Source organism: Sabethes cyaneus, chromosome 2 (genome assembly GCF_943734655.1).
Source record: "Sabethes cyaneus chromosome 2, idSabCyanKW18_F2, whole genome shotgun sequence".
NCBI lineage: Eukaryota > Metazoa > Arthropoda > Insecta > Diptera > Culicidae > Sabethes > Sabethes cyaneus.
The window spans coordinates 27,898,241-27,916,407 of record NC_071354.1 but is presented as its reverse complement, the minus strand read 5'-3'; the positions used below and the strand labels follow the sequence as shown (position 1 = coordinate 27,916,407).

Sequence of the window (18,167 nt, the reverse complement as noted above, 5' to 3'; positions counted from 1 at the left end):
AATTAAGTTACATTCTAATCCATATTTAAATCTCAGTGTTAGAATGAATACAATTGCATACTTTCCGACGTTTCGTCACTGATCAGTAACATCTTCCGGGCAGACCTTTTAACTATAACAATGCTTCAAGCAACTCAGGATAGATTAATCAATAGCTTGAATCAATAATTGCGGCAATAATCAAAAGAAGCTATCACGCTTTACCGGAGATTAGTTATTATTTGGATGACAGCACTTCCCACTAAGAGATATTTATGAGCAGTGAGAGATTTCTTTTGTTACTCATAGAAGCGCTTCGGCATAGTTTCAGTCTCGATTTATTGTTCAATGTATCTTAACAAATAATGAAAAAATAAATGAAAAAAATGTGCGTACAAATAAGTAGTAGATTGTTACGTTAAAACTGCAATAAATAAGTGGATAAAATATGAAAACATATATGTTTTTTCCGAAATGTGTTCGAAACCAAAGAAAAATACTTTTAACCAGTGCCAGGTTCCCGGTTTAGCCCGAAATTCATGTGGAGTGTATACTTAACAGAAAAAAATAGGATAGACTACCATTGTGCTCTACTTTGATTAAAAAACTTAAATCAAAATGAATAAAATAGCTTGCAACGGTGCAGATCGGGCGGTAAACCGGTTCCTGTTTCGTGGTTAGAAATCTTTCACCAGCCAGCAGTGTGCTACGTATACACCTAGCACTTTCCCTTCGACTTTCTTGCGTTTATCATCGAAAAAACTAAAAACAAAATCTAACCTAGAACAAAAAATCCAATACAGCATAGAGAACTACGGACAGATTACTCTGGCGTGTAGTGTTGGCCGAGTTGCTCTGGTTCCGCGACAAACTGCGATTGCCAATCACCGAGTGGTGATTGTTACCAGCCGTCAACGTGCTGTCGTTGATGCTACTAGCAGTAGTAGTGGCACTAGTTGCTGCTGTTGTGGTAGTGTTGTTGATGGTGTGTGTAGTGGCGTTACGTTGCAAGGCTGATGAATGATCGAGTGCGGAATGTTTACGTTTTTCGGGTGGTGGAATGCTCGAGCCGGCGGCATTGGGGACGTCCTTAGATAGTGGTTCGACGCCACGACTACAGTTGACGATCGACATGGAAGCGCTGGACATGAGCTGATCGTACGAGTGGCGTCGCTGACGGATCAGCCGTCTCCGACGGCGCCGTCTGTTCTCGGCACGATTATCAAAATGATGACTCTGGCTGATGGCGAAGTCATTCTCATCGTAAAGCGGATCTTCTCCGTCAGCAAGCCCTCCTCCTTCGCTGCCATTCAGCATGTCCACGTCTTCCGGGTCGATTTCGATCGAGTCGCAGTGGTCGAAATACCATCCATCAGGACTACCCAGCGCCGACGGTCGTTGCAACGTGCGCTTGTTACTGTTCGTGCTCAGGTCGTCATGATGGTTCAAATGATAATGATGATGATGATTAGTGGCAAGATACTCGTGACGGTTAACATCAACATCAACAATAACGATATCGTTCAAGTGCTGGTCAATACTGTTACTATAGGTACCGATAATGCCGTGGTGGTGACCGTGTCCTCCTCCGATGCCAAGACCGCCGCCAACGCCGCCGCCGCCACCCGAACCCAGCATGCTGCCCGGGATCGGAGTCGAAGTTACGATCTGCGGGTGCATCAGCGTCGTACCATCCGATGTGTGACACAGCTCCAGGGAGCCCCCGCGGGCCCCCAGGAACCACTCGGAACGGGTGCGCATCCGAGCTGCCTGCCGCTCGTGGACCTGCGTGGGAAGTGTTTAAAACACGGTGGGTGTGTGGGTAGGGGGTAGGATGCATTTTGTTTTACGGGTGAGGTACGTAAAGGTCAAGGAATATGTGTGTGGGAAAGAAAAAAACAGAGAGCAAAACAGAGAGAGGAGGCAAACGTTGAGTGGAAACTTTCTGTGGAACTGCTGTCGATGTTTGATAGAAGAGGAGTGTCTCTTTGAACGAAAAAGGATGTGGTTAGCGTGTTATGTCAAGGGTCTTTCTCCGTTTTTTAGCAGGAGTTCAGCTAGGCCCCTAACAAATACCATCTGCAGGAAGTTTTATTACATTCGCTACGGGGATAACGAAGAACTAAAAAATTTTGTCAAAATTATTCCAATCCATAACTACAAACTACAGTTAAAATAGCGATTATTAATAAAACTGTGATAATAAATTCTACGACTATAGTGGACTAGCACATGTTAGTGAATTGTGACATTATTTGTCCTTTTTCTCTACGTTATTTTCATATAACCATCAGAAAATTATTCTTCTGTGCACCTCTCCTAAGTTGTTGACTTCTACTTTCTATGAAACTCTAACATAACTATTGTATACAAATAACCGTTATAAACAAAATTTCTCTATAAACGATTCAAGAAAGAACAAAATAGCTCAAACTTATAATAATGTTAGATACAACGTCCGCAAGTGTCCCACGAGACCGGTCTGAGAAACCCTGCATAGGTCTAACATTCGATACCCTGCTTAACCACATTCATCCACGAGATGGCCTGATGGCACTTTGTAAATAAAACATCTTTTTCCGATTATAAACGAACTCATTCGGAGAAACTTGCCCCAAACATTTCATCGAATCAAATTGATCATTAAGTACTGCAAATATTGTTGATTTGCGAATTAGGAGCGCATGGAGATTCTTTATGCAGCGTAAAGAGCCATTGGTAACTCTTGGGGCCTTAAACCCAAATTACTACGAAGGACGAGAATAGTTCTTTGGGGACAACTACTTGTATATAGTTATCTTCTGCGGAGGCAGAAAAAGCTGCTACAAATGAAATGCATTTCAAGATAACTTAGCAGCTTATTTTTGCCATTTTGAACACCGACGATACGACATGACATCCCATACATTATCCTCTGTCTGAAGTCTGTGTCCGAAAATATGGATAACGAATCGCTATTCATCTTCGAAATGTATGTTATCAACTAACTCATGGCAGTGCCAAAAAATTTGAAATTGATAATATTGACAATGCATAGAATAAACGAACATTTAGCTCACTGGACAAGCGTATGTATGCTGTCTTCACTCACTACCGCCCCGTTCGAACTCAAGTAAGGAGTATTCACACGGTGATTAAACGCTGCGATAAAGTGTTTGTGATAGAATGGGTTTGTTTCATAATGATAAAAATTTAAAAATGGTGATTCAATTCTACACAGCAAGACCATATTTATTACATATCTCGGTCATCTGATCACCTGTTTCGAGAACGAGAACGTTTTACACGAGTAGAACCCAAACCCCCAAAAGGTACAGACTATGTAAAGTTTGTAAAGACAGAAGTTTAAAAATGATTCTTGCCAACACCAAATCAGTTAATTATGATCTATACAGGATCACGATGATCGCTGACTTTTCTGTACACTAGAATTTCTTTTTACATTTTTCGAGATTTCTTTTTATGTCTAAAATTTGAATCAACGTTGTCTCTTCTTACGTCCGAAATTTGAATTAACGTCTTCTCTTTATATGTCCGAAATTTTAATCAACGTCCTCACTTTTTACGTCCAAAAATTGAATTAACGTCCTCTCTTTTACGTCCAAAAATTGAATTAACGTTTTCTATTTTTATGTCTAAATTTTGAATCAACGTTCTCTCTTCTTACGTCCGAAATTTGAATTAAGGTTCTCTTTTTACGTCCAAAAATTGAATTAACGTCCTCTCTTTTTACGTCCAAATTTGAATTAACGTTTTCTCTTTTTACGTTTAAAATTTGAATCAACGTCCTCTCTTCTTACGTCCAAAATTGGAATTAACGTCCTTTCTTTTTACGTCCGAAACTTGACCAACGTCCTTTTTTTTACGCCCGAAATTTTTTATTAACGTCCTCTCTTTTTACGTCCGAAATTTGAATTAACGTTTTCTCTTTTTACGTTTAAAATTTGAATCAACGTCCTCTCTTCTTACGTCCAAAAATTGAACTAACGTTCTTTCTTTTTACGTCCGAAACATGATCAACGTCCTCTCTTTTCACGTCCATATTTGAATTACGGGCTCGCCTTTTACGTCCAAAATTTGAATTAACGTCCTCTTTTCACGTCCAAAATTTCAATTTACGTCCTCTCTTTTTACGTTCAAATTTGAATTAACGTTCTTTCTTTTTACGTCCGAAACTTCAACCAACGTCCTTTCTTTTTACGTCCAAATTTGAAGTACGGGCTCGCCTTTTACGTCCAAAATTAGAATAAACGTCCTCTCTTTTCAAGTCTAAAATTTTAATTACCGTCCTCTCTTTTGACGTCCAAAATTTGTTAACGTCCTCTCTTTTTATATCCAAAACTTGACCCAACGACTTTTTACGACCGCAATTTGAATTAACGTTCTCTCTTTTTACGTCCAAAATTTGACTTAATGTCCTCTCTTTGTACGACCGATGCTTTACGTCCCCCAACAGTGGACGTGAAACGAGACTAGAATATGCCACAACCGAGTGCCCTTAATGTGAAGGGACAATTGATTTATTGAAAGAAATGTTCGGCGAAAGAATAATTTCGCGTTCTCCGAGATCATACGATTCAACACCATTAGATTATTTTTTTCGTGACAGTTAATGATTAACGTTTTGGAAAACTGCAAAACTGCACGTTATCACTCATATCCCAAGCAACAATGTGAGTTTTATTGTACTCTTATGGCGGTTTTCATGACCAATTTTGGTCTTAAATGCCATCATAAGAGTGTAATAAAACCCAAATTGTTACTTGGGATACGACCCTCACTTGCAGCAAAGAGTGATCGATTGAGGACTTCCCGATTAGATTTCCTCCCAGATTAAAAAGTTGGCCTAAGGCCAAAACTCGTGCAAGGGAGTTGTGCAGGAAGTGACTCACAAAACAGTTAATCAACGCCACACGGGCTACCTTCAAGTTTGCAGTTCCCGGAGAGTGCACAAATGAAGAAACTGTAGAAATTCGTTAAAAAATTGCTTGTCTGGTAAAGTGATCTGAAGATGTGGCAAAATGAGTTAGCCCTCCATGGACATCATGGACCTGCAACGGACAAATCTAGAAGGACAAATGGTTGCGAAAATGGCATTTGCTCTTCTTGATATCTCACAAAGCCCCAACACTGTTATGGGGACGTATTTGATATCTGGTGCAAGAACAATGTTGTTTTTATAGCAAAAGAGAATAATCCTCCAAACAATTCGGAATTTCACACTATTGAGAAATTTTGGGTCATCATAAAGAGAAATCTTAGTAAAAGTCAAAAAATGCTCGAAGATGAACTTAAATTTTGCCCTTACCTGCGGGCGTGGGGAACATGGGGAACATTTAAAAGTTTATGTACCTTTTTCTCGGAAAATAATTAACGTATTGGAACAAACTTTTTTTTTTTGGTAGAAGTTTGGAGAAGACTTCTATAGCTTTTGAGCTCTGTGCACATAACGCAGCCAGAGAAAAAATATAAACAAGAAAAAAAGATGGTTGAAAAAAATAAAATTTTGCATATCACATAGTCTGTAGCCTTGCCCTGCCCTAGAAGATTCCCATGGGATCATTGGATTTCAATCTTAACAAATTTTTAGAAAACTTAGATGATGTGGCATTTTACAGTTCCTTCCTTAATAATAAGCTTCCCACAGTGATCTGGATTCTCTTATGGGATCAGTACCTATATTTATTAATTTAACACCAACTTCCCATTACCATAGCACAATACAGAATACAGAGTACACTCAAGTACTTTTTTTACACGGTTTGTTTTTTCGATTATCAAGAACGGGACAACTTAGGGACCATTCAATTATTTCTCAATACATTTGGGAGCGGCCCGACATTAGTTACGTAGTTTGTAAATGGTCCCTAAGTTGCACCGTTCTTGAGTAATCGAAAAAAACAAACCGTGTAAAAAAAGACTTGTGTATAGATGAATCATTTGTTTGAGAAACCCCACTTGTGCATGTGACACAATTGTAGAAAAACAATAATGAGCTGATATTTTCGCAATATTTTTGACCCCAATTGAAGGAGGTTTGTGGAACGACCTTTTTCTAGAATTTTGAGAGAAGATGTAGGACTGCTCGAGGGTTCAAAGCTGTCTAAAAGTCATGAAAATAGACTCATGTCAAATGACGCTTGTGAAATAAACGATTCATTTCTTGTAGCATCCTGCATTCTGCAGCTGATGATATTCAATGAAATACAACAAACAATTCGTTGAGGACAGCGAGCACGATGCCAAATGCAGAATTCAATTTTCGCAACACTCGATGGTGTTGCTGATTTTCGAACAAAAAAAAGAACCAGTGAGTGTTGCTATGTAAACCTCACTCCACGGTCACACAATGCCAATAGAATTTTATTTCCCTCCATGACGTGCAGATTTTTTGCAATATATTTAGTAAATTATATGCTATTTAAAATCAAAAATTCAAAGATTACGGAAATTTTTCTTTTTACGGGATCATTTACAGGGGTCCTATTATAGCTCCCACTTGCGTTTCGTTCGATTTTAGTGAAATCAAAACGAATGTCGGGAGAGGTTTTAAATCCCTTTCACAAGCAGCAATTTAGTTCTAAAACTATGAGCTCCACTAGAACCTTCTGATGACCGCTATAAAACTTCCTTCCGGCCAAGAGGCCCACTCTTCAAAGGGTTTTTATAACTTCAGGCCTGAGGAGTCAGGCCATAAACTCAAGTAGGTTCATTACGCTCTGCTGAAAGCAGCAATAAAACCGATTATGCATCGCTTCGCATTCGCTTTGTTCAACAAAGCTATAAAGCATAAAACTTGCTGTGTAAAAAGCTAAATACCACAACAGATCTAAATGCTGGTCGCAGTGGTCTAGCCTCCTATAAACAAAAAGCTAAATCACTCAGACAGCTTTATTAACTTGAAACTAACGGGTGGCAACTAAAATTTTGGAATTTTTTCGCGATCCTTGTGGTCAACAACAAAAGAGCTCAGAGAGAAATGACAGTATGTATGTGTTAGCTCTCCCTCTCCTCTTTTTGTTAATATTTTTTGTTTTGTTTACGCTTGCCTAGTTTTGCCTAAAATGGCGTCGAAACAAAAAGCATTTCGGGAGCGCCTTGTACACTTCTACGAATTGCAACAGAAATCTTGGCAAAAAATATACGGTACAACATTTAAAAAGCAAATATGTTGCGGCATCGACTGTTGACCATATCCTTAGATGGCCAACAACTATTTGCAAGCAAGCTAGTGGAAAACCAGCCACAATTATGGACGCATAAGGACATCGTTCTCTTTCACGTTTCTTCAACAACAAGGTTTCTGGTTTGGCTATCAATTAAGATGCACCAGACGAATGTTTGAAGAAAACTTTGATCCCGTTTCTACAAAAACATCATGCAGATGACAATACGTGTTTTGACCGGATAGCGCACCATCGCATTACGCCAAAAAAACACAATCGTTCCTGAATACCCATTCGATTCCATTTTTACCCAAAAACCTCGATCCGAAAAATCTGTCTCAGTGCGCCCAATCGAAAATTTCTTCGGGATTTTGAGTTCCTTGGTGTACAAAAATAACTGGAGAACCATGAATTGCAAAGAGATGCATTCGCAAAGTTGACATGACGGTCGTACAACGCTCCTGTTTCGACGTCAAACAATAACGTATATAAAAACTTTTCAGCAGTTTCCGTAGTTGTACAGGATATGCCCATTAAATTTTATCGTGCATATTGAAATGATAAGTGGCTAAAATTAACGCGCCATCATAATTTTGCAATTTTTGAAAAGCATTTAAACTAAATAAATATATTCGACTAGTCAATCTTAGTTTCTAGTAAAATCTCTCTAATTTCACTCCGACATGAAAATCGATTAATGATAATTTCCTTTTTGTAACTCACAGTTTGTTTTGATAAAGTGTTGTTTAGCGACCGAAAACAATGCTATAAAAAGGATTTCGGTGTAGAACTCTAATATTCTTCATAACAGAAGCGATAAATCTGTTTTGTCAGGCTATTTTCCATATTAATAACGCCATACAACTAACAGTTTTATTGCGCTTCGAGAAGCAACCACCATAAGATCAACTTTGATTGGTGCGCCATACTGTATTGCTACGTCCTACCTCAAAGTAAACTTTGCATTATTAACTTATAAATTTGCATTATTAACAGTTTTATTATGGTTTTACCGCAAGTTAAAAGTGGTTTTTGACTTGTATCATCTTGGTATTACGCAACATCATGATAAAACCAGAGGTAATAAAATAATACATACCGCAATAAAACCTTTATAAAATTCAATTAAAACCAAGCTTAAGATTGTTACTTTTGCTTTATCAATGTTATTTTAAGTCACCTTCGTTGCAATCTTTGTGCACTCAATGATGGCATGGATGATTAAAATCATTCAGCGCCTCGCAAATTAAAGTAATAAAAGGGTACACAAATCAAAATATTAAAAACACTGCCTTTTTCGAAGGAAATAATACGTTATTTTAGGCAATTTAGAATCTCGTTACTGCGACCAGTATACTTGACCTATCGTGATATCGCCCGGGTGTTTGCTGTATCCTATATTGCATTTCTTTTTTTTTTTTTTTCCTGTATGGACTCATCACTGCGACCATTATGGTTAGATCTATTGTGATATCGCCCGGGTGTTTGTTGTATAACGCGCACTGCATTTATTTTGGCTATAGTCGCTATTGAGTGAGCGATATGCTTATTGAATTTTTTTTTTTTTTTTTTATGCGTGCTTGTGTGTAATTGGGTACCCTTCTTTCAATACTTTACTCTACTTTACCCACCTCGTTCCACATGACTGCGCACAGTCCGCAATTATAGTCATCCCTGGCGTAGCAAAACCAGTGCATTTTTACTATAAGGGTCTCATTTTTGCACTGTCAATAGGCCATATCGGGATAATATAGAACTCAGCATGAAGGAAGGGCGATGAGGGGCCTGAGAATAAACCCATGCTAAAGTCACTTTGACATCGAATGGCCTGATTCTACTAAGATTCGAACCCATGACCATTCGCTTGTCAAAGCAGACTCGGTAACCTTGCGGCTACAGAGCCCCTTATTGCATTTCTTTTTGCTATAACCTCTATTGAGCGAACGACATGCTTATTATTTATTAAATGCGTGCTTTCTATAGTTACTATAGAATATAGTTCGGCGGATACAAAAATCGGAGCCAATTAAACGTCAAAAGCGGAGCCAATCGTTTTTCAAAATCCGAAATGTTGGAATAATCTTAAGAAACACATTTAATTTTCACAGAACTACTCATTTTCAACACCCACCAGCTATGATTTTCCGTAAAAACCTGCACATTTCTCCATAATTTTAAATTTAATTTAAAAAATCAGGGATGCCAACTTGCCTGGTTTTCTATCCGCCGAACTATATATATAGTAACTATAGTGCATGCGTGATAATGGGATTTATCCCTCCTTCAAAGTTTACTCTGCTTTACCCACTTTGTTCCTGATACGCCAGTGCTATATCTCCAATTATAGCCGTCCCTGGCGGGGACTTATTACGTTCCTCTGACCAGTACACTACAAGAGTGGTATTTACGCTGTCACAATATGAAGGAAAGGTAATGTGGGCCTGCAAATAAAGCCGTATTAAAGTCTACTTAGTCCTAGTCTAGTCCTAAAGATTCTGTTATGATTCGAACTACCCGCACGTCAAAGCATATTCGGTAACTTTGGAACTACAGAGCCCCCCTTAATAAAGTAGGGTATTGTTGTTATCGTCGGGCCACTGTTATGGTCGGGCTTTCACGATTTTACCGTTTTAGTAACTCATGATATCTATGATACAACCATTGTAAAACTTCTTAATGTGATAGCTAACTTTTCACAATATTGTGAGTTTCAATCGTGTATTCAAAACACCCGTACTGAATTCAGTGACTAAATCTTACAAATAAAAGTTTTCCAGGCGCAATGAACTTTTCTTCAAGAAATGATTCATGAAATGCAATCATCGAGATAAATTTTGAAAATGTATGAAGTGTGTTGTGCTGCACGCGAAGACTATAGAAAAAACCCCTCCAGTAAGGTGTTTGGGAAGGCTAAGGTGAAATACTAGAAAAGCGCTATTTGTAAAGGTCGGGCCACTTGAGTAGTCATGGTTGGGCCACCATAATTTTAAGCGCAGAAGCGCAATAATCGCTAGAGAATTTCAGTCACGTAATATGTGATGAAATAAAGCAAAACTAATACGATAAAAACCTAGATTTTTGTTGTTTTTTCGTTGTATTTGTACACTTCGGAAAAAGGCGTTTGTAGCAATATTGATTTTACAAGAAAATTTCGCAAAAATGCAATTAAAAATAGGGTATTTGTACCTATATGAGCCGTTGTTCACGGAATTCATTCTTTTCATGTCTCTATATAAAATTTCAATACGTATGTCTTAGATTTTCTGTGGTGGCCCAACCTGTTCAACATGGCCCGACTATGGCAACATTTTTTTGTCTACAAGTAAATGCCTATAACTTTTTTATTTTTTAAATAATCATTTTTTCTAGCAAAGCTGTTAAAAATCCAGTATGTTCGAACTTTTTTTTGACAGGTATATAGAAATTTCATTACATTTAACATAATACCCTTCTAAAACATAAATGAACAGTTTACCAGTTTGAAAGAAGTAAAAGTATTTAGTCCATTATTAAATAGGTTACTACTAACGAATGTATATTCTACGGACGACGTTCTAACCAACCTAAAGCAAATACCATTCACCTTTTTCTGTACACCAATAAACCGAACACAAACGAAGAGCAATGGATCGAAATAAAAACAAACTAAACCCAAATCGCGTGTTTCTTTTTGACTTAAAATCCAATTTTTATTATGCTGTTTCTTTTTTCATCAGAATCCAATCGAGCTACAAAAATAGTTTGGTTGTTTTTTCTTGCGTATAAATGAAATCTACAGCTTGTAAAATAATCAAGGTTTTTGAGAAAAGCTTAAAACATCCTACTCTGAGGTTCTCATTCTTATGAGGTTGAAATCACTAGATTCGTTTATAATTACTGTTCGTTTCTGGACGCGTTTTGTTAAGTGGAAATGTTTGAGTTCAATCCCTTGCCGGGACGGCATGGCCGTATGCTGGTGGAAAGCATACCGCCGCCACCGCCGTGTGATGTGTTTGATTATTGCAATCCGAACAACAATCTTTAATATCTATCTATTGCTGCAACTTAGGTCAAAAATACATCAAACTAAGATTGTAAGCGCGCAGTCCTTCTTTCTTTGGTGCCACAAACGTTTGAACGTCTGTGTGTTTGTTTGTTTGTTTGTGTGTGTGTATGTGTTGAGTATTAATCCTACTGGATAGAGGACGACTGTGGTAGAGTCTCTACACAGTTTAAACCTAAGCAAATCATAACCTAGGATAATACTATATAAACTATGGAGAATCGAATGTCAGTGAAATAAAACAAGCTTCAAACTACTGAAACCAGAAAAGCACCCGCCGAATCCCGCTTAAAATCTTAAATTCTAGTTGTGTTAGTTTAGGCACAGATTAAAATTCTCTCGATCCCAGAGGATGATACGATTAACTATGTAGTAGTTGTGTACCGGCTAAGCGCTAACGGGGTGCGTGGTTGGAGTTAGAGATTTTCCGTGTGACTTCACGAAACGTTTGCATATATGTAGAGAGTATATAAATATAAGTATTTGATGCAGTAGCGCGAGAAATGAAGAAAAAAAAGTTAATTGGTACTAATCGCTCAGTACATGACCCTCACCTGAGGTAGGTAGGATAGGCTTTTGGTACTCTCGGCGTACCGGTTGACCGCCCGCAGCTCGTCCAGCGTCATGTGGTGCTGCGAACCGGACCGGGTCGTCGACGAGGACGAGTGCGACGACGACGAGCAGCTGGACTTCTGCACGTTGAAGATCCCGGGACCCTCCAGCGAGACGGACAGGCGGGCGCAGGACTCGAGCAGCGAGTGCTCTGGAATGATGCCAAGGGAGACGGCCGAGTTGCCTACGTTCGGACCGCCGGTGGTCAGCAGGGCCGGTGTCGAGTGCGATTCCTCCTGTGCGACTGCGGTGTTTCGACGGATTTCGGTGAAGTCGTTCATGCCGTTCAACCGAAGACAAACGCGGACAGAGCGCGGTGAGATGACGGTTGTGAAGATGTTTATGATGGTGATGATGATAAGGGTGATAATGATGATGATGATGATGTTGAATGAATGAATTCGTATGTTGATCCATTGTTTTGCAGGCAGGTTTTGATCGTACATTGATACACATACGCGCACAGTGTTAGGATCACACACAACAAACACATTTGATAGAGTGTCGGTTCGAATGAGATTATGAAAAAGAAGAAAAAGAAAATGTTTAGATTAGAATGATGGCGAGTATTACACACGCGCGACAATGACGGCATGGATCTCAGTCAGTAGTTGAAGCTGAGATATCACCACGACTGTGCTCTACACACTACAATTCAATGGTTACAATTAAGCGCTCAAACGTACTTAGGCCCCATCGTTCGCATTCACACTGCAGCCAGGTTTTCTCGGTTTCTAAAGCTAGTTTTACTACTCGGGTTTCGAGGGGGTGTTGGTGTTGGTTTTGCATGTGTGTGTATGCGGCGTGCGGTTGTGTCGATAAACGTGGATTGCGATTTTTGTTATTTTGCACGTGGGTCAAAATACGTTCAATCCAGTGAGAGCAATTGCATAGTAAATAGAATCGAGAGAAAAAAAACGGAAGAAAGAAAACAAAATAATCACCATTAGTATTTTTGCGTATTTTTTGATTGGCCGTTGAGGTTTTTAACTTTCGCAAAGCATTAGAAACTCTTTACAATCTTCTTGTAGCTATATACAGACTAAGACTTGTTCAAATCAAGATGAAAGCAATTTTTAAATGTTCAAATCTCTAGATGTGAAAAACAGACATTATAATTGCTTTAAATATAATCGTACAAAAGTATGTAATTAAGCAAAAACCAAACACAAAATGTCAAACCAACCATAGGAAACAAAATCTACAAATAAACTAACTCCAAAAACCTCAAGACTGGAGAATAAAATAAAAGCCAACAAACAAAAGTGCAACTTACACGCATAGTTCTGCTGGGCCGTCTTCCCCCTGGGCGGCAGCGGATAGCGGAACGAACAGATCCACTCGTCCTGAACCCGCAGGACCCGGCCGGTAACCCGGGCGTAGTACTCGTAGTTGTCCCGCCCGAACAGGTCGTACGCGGCGAACTGTTCAATCATCTGCTTCATGATCTTGGTTGCCACCTGGTTGGTTGGTGTGTGCCATGCAGTAGTAGAGTGAGAAAGAAACAAAACATACGAGAACACAGTTAACCGGATGTAATCACGTTTGTAACGGTGATGATGTTGTGACGATGACGAGAGCATTGCAATCGTGAAAGGAGATAATGTTTCCTACTCATGATGATACACTTGGTAATGGACGGCGGTATGCAATCACGACGACAGAATTGATTATAAATAGGTTCTCGGAAGTAAGTAAGATGCTGTCATCTTGCATTTTTTATGATTTAGATTATTTGCCCAATGCTAGAAATAGTTTGCAGTAGATAACCCACTACATTCACCACAATTATTGTTTCCCTGATGTAGTTTGTTTTTATTGCAAATAAAAGACCTCTCATGAAGAGACAAATTCGTCAATTTGCTACTGAAACTTTAATGTGATATTGTTTTCAAATATCTTTACCCAATTTTTTAAAAATTATTTTAAAAGAGAAAACAGCAATGGTGAAATTTTGCATTCACTGGAAAGCTGAGATTCGACATTGTACCGATACGGTGTTAAAATGAAAAATTTGGATTAAATTCTCACGATACGACATTAGTAGAACTAAAATTTAGCAAATAAACCCAGCATGTAAACGGATTAAAAAATTTTCTAATTGGCAAAGAGAAAAAGATCAAGTTCAATTTGTAAAAAATGGTATATATTCTCCATGATTTTTTAACATCCGAAACACAGACGACATGTGCCGCGACATCACGTACGAACACAGTGAACGAACTCAGGGATAAGGAAGCGTACAGGACAGAATACACGCTATAGCAGGTTTGGACAACGTCACAATAACGATTGCTTGCTGTCATACGTAAAGTAATATAAAAGAGAGCACACAAGCCTAATTCAGCATTTTTCTTTTAACATGGTGCCTTGACCGGACTCGAAAATAGGGAAACCAGCAGAAAGAAACACATTCGGATGGGACGAAACAGGATTGGGCAGCATAAAATTCTTTCTGAAGAGTCATTGACACATGCATACATGGACTGACTAACATTGTTGCAAATCAAGCGAGAAGCAAACGAAACCATGCCCTCTCTGAAGCGAGCAAGTATGGCAAGCATGGCATCCAACGGCTATGCCACTGAAGCAAGCGTACGACAAACAACTGCCGTACCGATTCTGTGTGCAAACATTCTGCTACCTACACACTCGCGACCGCACAGCCTCGTAGCGTCTTTTAGTACAGTCTGCTCACAGCGCTAACAACCCGCGAGGAGCAGCCCGTGAGGGCTAGCTGCACACCAGGATGTATGCATACAGATTTTGCATTACTTTTCGTTTTCTTCTTCACCCCTCTCTTACGGACGCGAGGAAGAGTGCGAGCCCTCATGAGCGACTAGTGTGAGCTGCTCGGGTTGCAATGACGAGCGAAAACGAAGGCTGAGGCTGATAGCTAAAAATACACACTCGCAGAAACTCATCGCAGTGCTTGAAAAAATAAGAGCGGGAGATTCGTTAGAACGAGAACGCGTGTGTGAGAGAATTAAACCAAAGTAGGTCGGGCTCCACAACGCTGTGAAGCAGTTTTCTTACCTTGACGGCCCAAGAATAACGAAGCAGACAGCACAAAATATGTGTGGATAGAAGGAAACAAGATTGGATAACATTAAAACGACGAGTTTGCTTTTTTATCATTATCAATGCGGACAAAGGTACGCATAATGTTGAATAGAGATGGGAAAAACGGAGATTTAAATCCTCTGATCTCCTTTATCAAATCTTCGCTTGCCCTGAAATTCTTGTGGAATTTCACTTTTAATGCTATTCAAACAAAAATTTTAAAAATTACTCAAATTTCTCAAATGTTGAGTTGTTTATTGCCTTGCCATTATCTTCAAGACAACCCCAGACTGAATGAAATGAGCGGAGAATCAGCACCATTATTTTGTCTTGAAGATTTGAATTTTCTCCTAAAACTTGTTGGGTACAGCGGAAGTAACACTGACGGTATTAGCACTCTTGCCTTTTCTATACTTGGGTCAAAGTCGTGAAATAAGTTTTCTTTAATAATTCATGTGGTTTCTACGCAAAACCTTACGTAGTCGTACGTCAACCATGTGGTCATGTTTGTTACACAATCCTACTGATTTTTGGTCTTAGTTCCATTGGTTTAGGTAGACCACACAGAGCACACTCGGGCACGAAAATTTCATACGGTATTTTTGGAGAACCACCTACAAAGAAACCAATTCAGTAACAGAATTGAAGCATTGGCGTTCCTCAAGGGAGTAACCTAGGACCGCTGCTGTTCTCACTATGTTTTGACGACGTCTGCTTCATTTTCTTGCCTGGTTTTAAACTCATTTATGCTGATGATCTGAAACTATTTCTTGCCGTGCAAACTATGACGGAATGCTTTGAGCTGCAATGGTTGCTGAACCCTTTTTCTAACTAGTACTTGCACAATTTACTGACTATTAGTGCGTCGAAATGCTTCGTGACTTCTTTCAAAAAAATGTTAAAAGTATTATTAGACTCCGAACTCTCCTTTAACCATTATTATTTGCCCACGCTAGTAAAAACCTCGGCTTTATAATGAGAATTTCTCGAGAATTTACTGTCCCGTTCTGCTTTCGTTAGTTATACGCTTCACTCGTTTGCTCCATTTTGGAGACCTCAGCTGTAATATGAAGTTCCTATGTACTGAAATTTAGATCAAGCGGAGCAGTACAAGCTAAACTCATACTTTATGCCCTCAAGTCCCAGTCCCAATCCGAATGTCCCAGTTCAATGTCTCAGTTACAATGTCCCATTCCTAATCCTCCAGTCCCAATGTCTAAATAATAATATCGCAGTCCCAAAGCTCCAGTTTCAATGTTCCATTCTCCGCGGAACGTGCTGCTCGAGCCAAAGATGCTGATACCTGATACCCATTCTCCGCTTCAATCTCAATGTCCTAGTCCCAGTCCCAATGTCCCTATCTCAGTTCTAGTCCCATTCCCAGTCTGAATCCCAATGTCGTTGTTCAAATTTTCTAGTCTGAATGTCCCATTCCCAGTCCCAATTCCAATGTCCTAGTCCCAATGTTTCAGTCCTAATGAACCAGTTCCAATAACTCAGCCATAATTTCAATGCCCTAGTCCCAATGCTCCAGTTTCAATATCCCCATTCCAATGTTCCAGCCTCAATGCCCAATCACAATGTTACAGTCTCAGTGTCCCAGTCTCAATGTCCCAATCCCAATATCCCAGTCTGAATGTGTCTCTATGTCCCAACCTCCGTGACCCAGTCTAATTGTCCCAGTCTAAATGTCCCAACCTCCGTGACCCAGTCCCAATGTCCCAGTCCCAATGTCCCAGTCCTAATGTCCCAGTCCCAATGTCCCAGTCCCAATATCCCAGTCCCAATATCCCAGACCCAATGTCCCAGTCCCAATGTCCCAGTCCCAATGTCCCAGTCCTAATGTCCCAGTCCCAATGTCCCAGTCCCAATATCCCAGTCCCAATATCCCAGACCCAATGTCCCAGTCCCAATGTCCCAGTCCCAATGTCCCAGTCCCAATGTCCCAGTCCCAATGTCCCAGTCCCAATGTCCCAGTCCCAATGTCCTAGTCCCAATGTCCCAGTCCCAATGTCCCAGTCCCAATGTCCCAGTCCTAATGTCCTAATCCCAATGTCCCAGTCCTTATGTCCCAATCCCAATGTTCCAATCCCAATGTCCCAGTCCCAATGTTCCAGTCCCAATGTCCCAGTCCTAATGTCCTAATCCCAATATCCCAGTCCCAATGTCCCAGTCCTTATGTCCCAGTCCCAGTGTCCCAGTCCTAATGTCCCAGTCCCAATGTCCCAGTCCCAATGTCCCAGTCCCAATGTCCCAGTCTCGATGTCCCAGTCCCAATGTCTCAGTCCCAATGTCTCAGTCCCAATGTCTCAGTCCCAATGTCCTAGTCTCAATGCTGCCTTGGCGTAATCCAAATCAGTAACCAGCTTATATTGACCGTTGTCAACTGCTAGGAATCGACACGCTGGCAAAGAGACGAAGTATTTCTAAAGCCAATTTTGTTGGAAAAGTGTTGACTGGAGAAATAAACGCTCCTGTCAAAAATAGTTAGAATTTAACAATTCAAAACTCTTAGAGCTCGAGATTTTTTGCGCCTTGCATTCCACCGTACCGAGTACGGTCAAAACGAACCCGTTAGGGCGATCTGTAACGTCTTTAAGGTGAAATGATTCGTCATCGATTCTACCAATTTCAAAAGCAGTTTGTTTGGTTTGAAACAAAAATTCTGTTTATGAAAATATATTCGCTGTGTTCACATTGGCAAGAAGAATGCAGTATTTACATTTTTATAAACAGAACCCCACTTTTGGGCCCAAAAACTGCTTCCGAAATTGGGCTCGCCGACGAAAAGTTGATGACTGCTAATTTCCCGTTAATACCACGATTGAATCATTTAACTTCAATAGTTTAAGTGATACTTTTAAAAATAGAGAGCAGTAATGTAAAAAGCAATGTAATATGTTACTGTTATGCTACAAATTAGGATGTTCAAAGTTAATGATCGGTGCAATTTGCTTCAGACTAGTATGTAGTTTATAGCCTGAATCATATAGTGTCATCAAATTGTAAACAGTAAAATTGTAAACAGTAAATTGTAAAAAAAAATAAATTGTGAACTGTCTCGAAAGATGGTGGGGTTTTAACGCACATTTGAGAGTTAATCCCGAGTTTTCCTCACCCCCATTCATAACATTTGATGATGATTTTTTATAAAATCACCGAAATGTTAGGAACTACAGGAGTACCGCAAGCTGTTCAGATACTTTTAATTGAAGATTTTTAAAATTATCGTCAGCAATCTGCTCTAGCACAGAAAGGCCTTGTACGTGGACAATCGGTTTCGCGCAGCTTGAGGAAAAAGGCAC

General features: G+C 39.7%; 1 protein-coding gene across 1 annotated transcript in view; it reads right to left on the bottom strand.

Moving 5' to 3' along the window:
- Positions 1 to 375: 375 nt before the first annotated feature.
- Positions 376 to 18,167, bottom strand: part of LOC128734659 (uncharacterized) — a 106,996-nt gene continuing 89,204 nt past the window's right edge. The window contains exons 4-7 of the mRNA XM_053828950.1: positions 13,076 to 13,259; positions 12,486 to 12,548; positions 11,742 to 12,043; positions 376 to 1,764 (exon numbers count right to left, since the gene is read on the bottom strand). Of these exons, the coding sequence (XP_053684925.1) occupies positions 760 to 1,764; positions 11,742 to 12,043; positions 12,486 to 12,548; positions 13,076 to 13,259 (1,554 nt within the window). The 3' untranslated portion in view covers positions 376 to 759. The remainder of the gene's footprint in view (positions 1,765 to 11,741; positions 12,044 to 12,485; positions 12,549 to 13,075; positions 13,260 to 18,167) is intronic.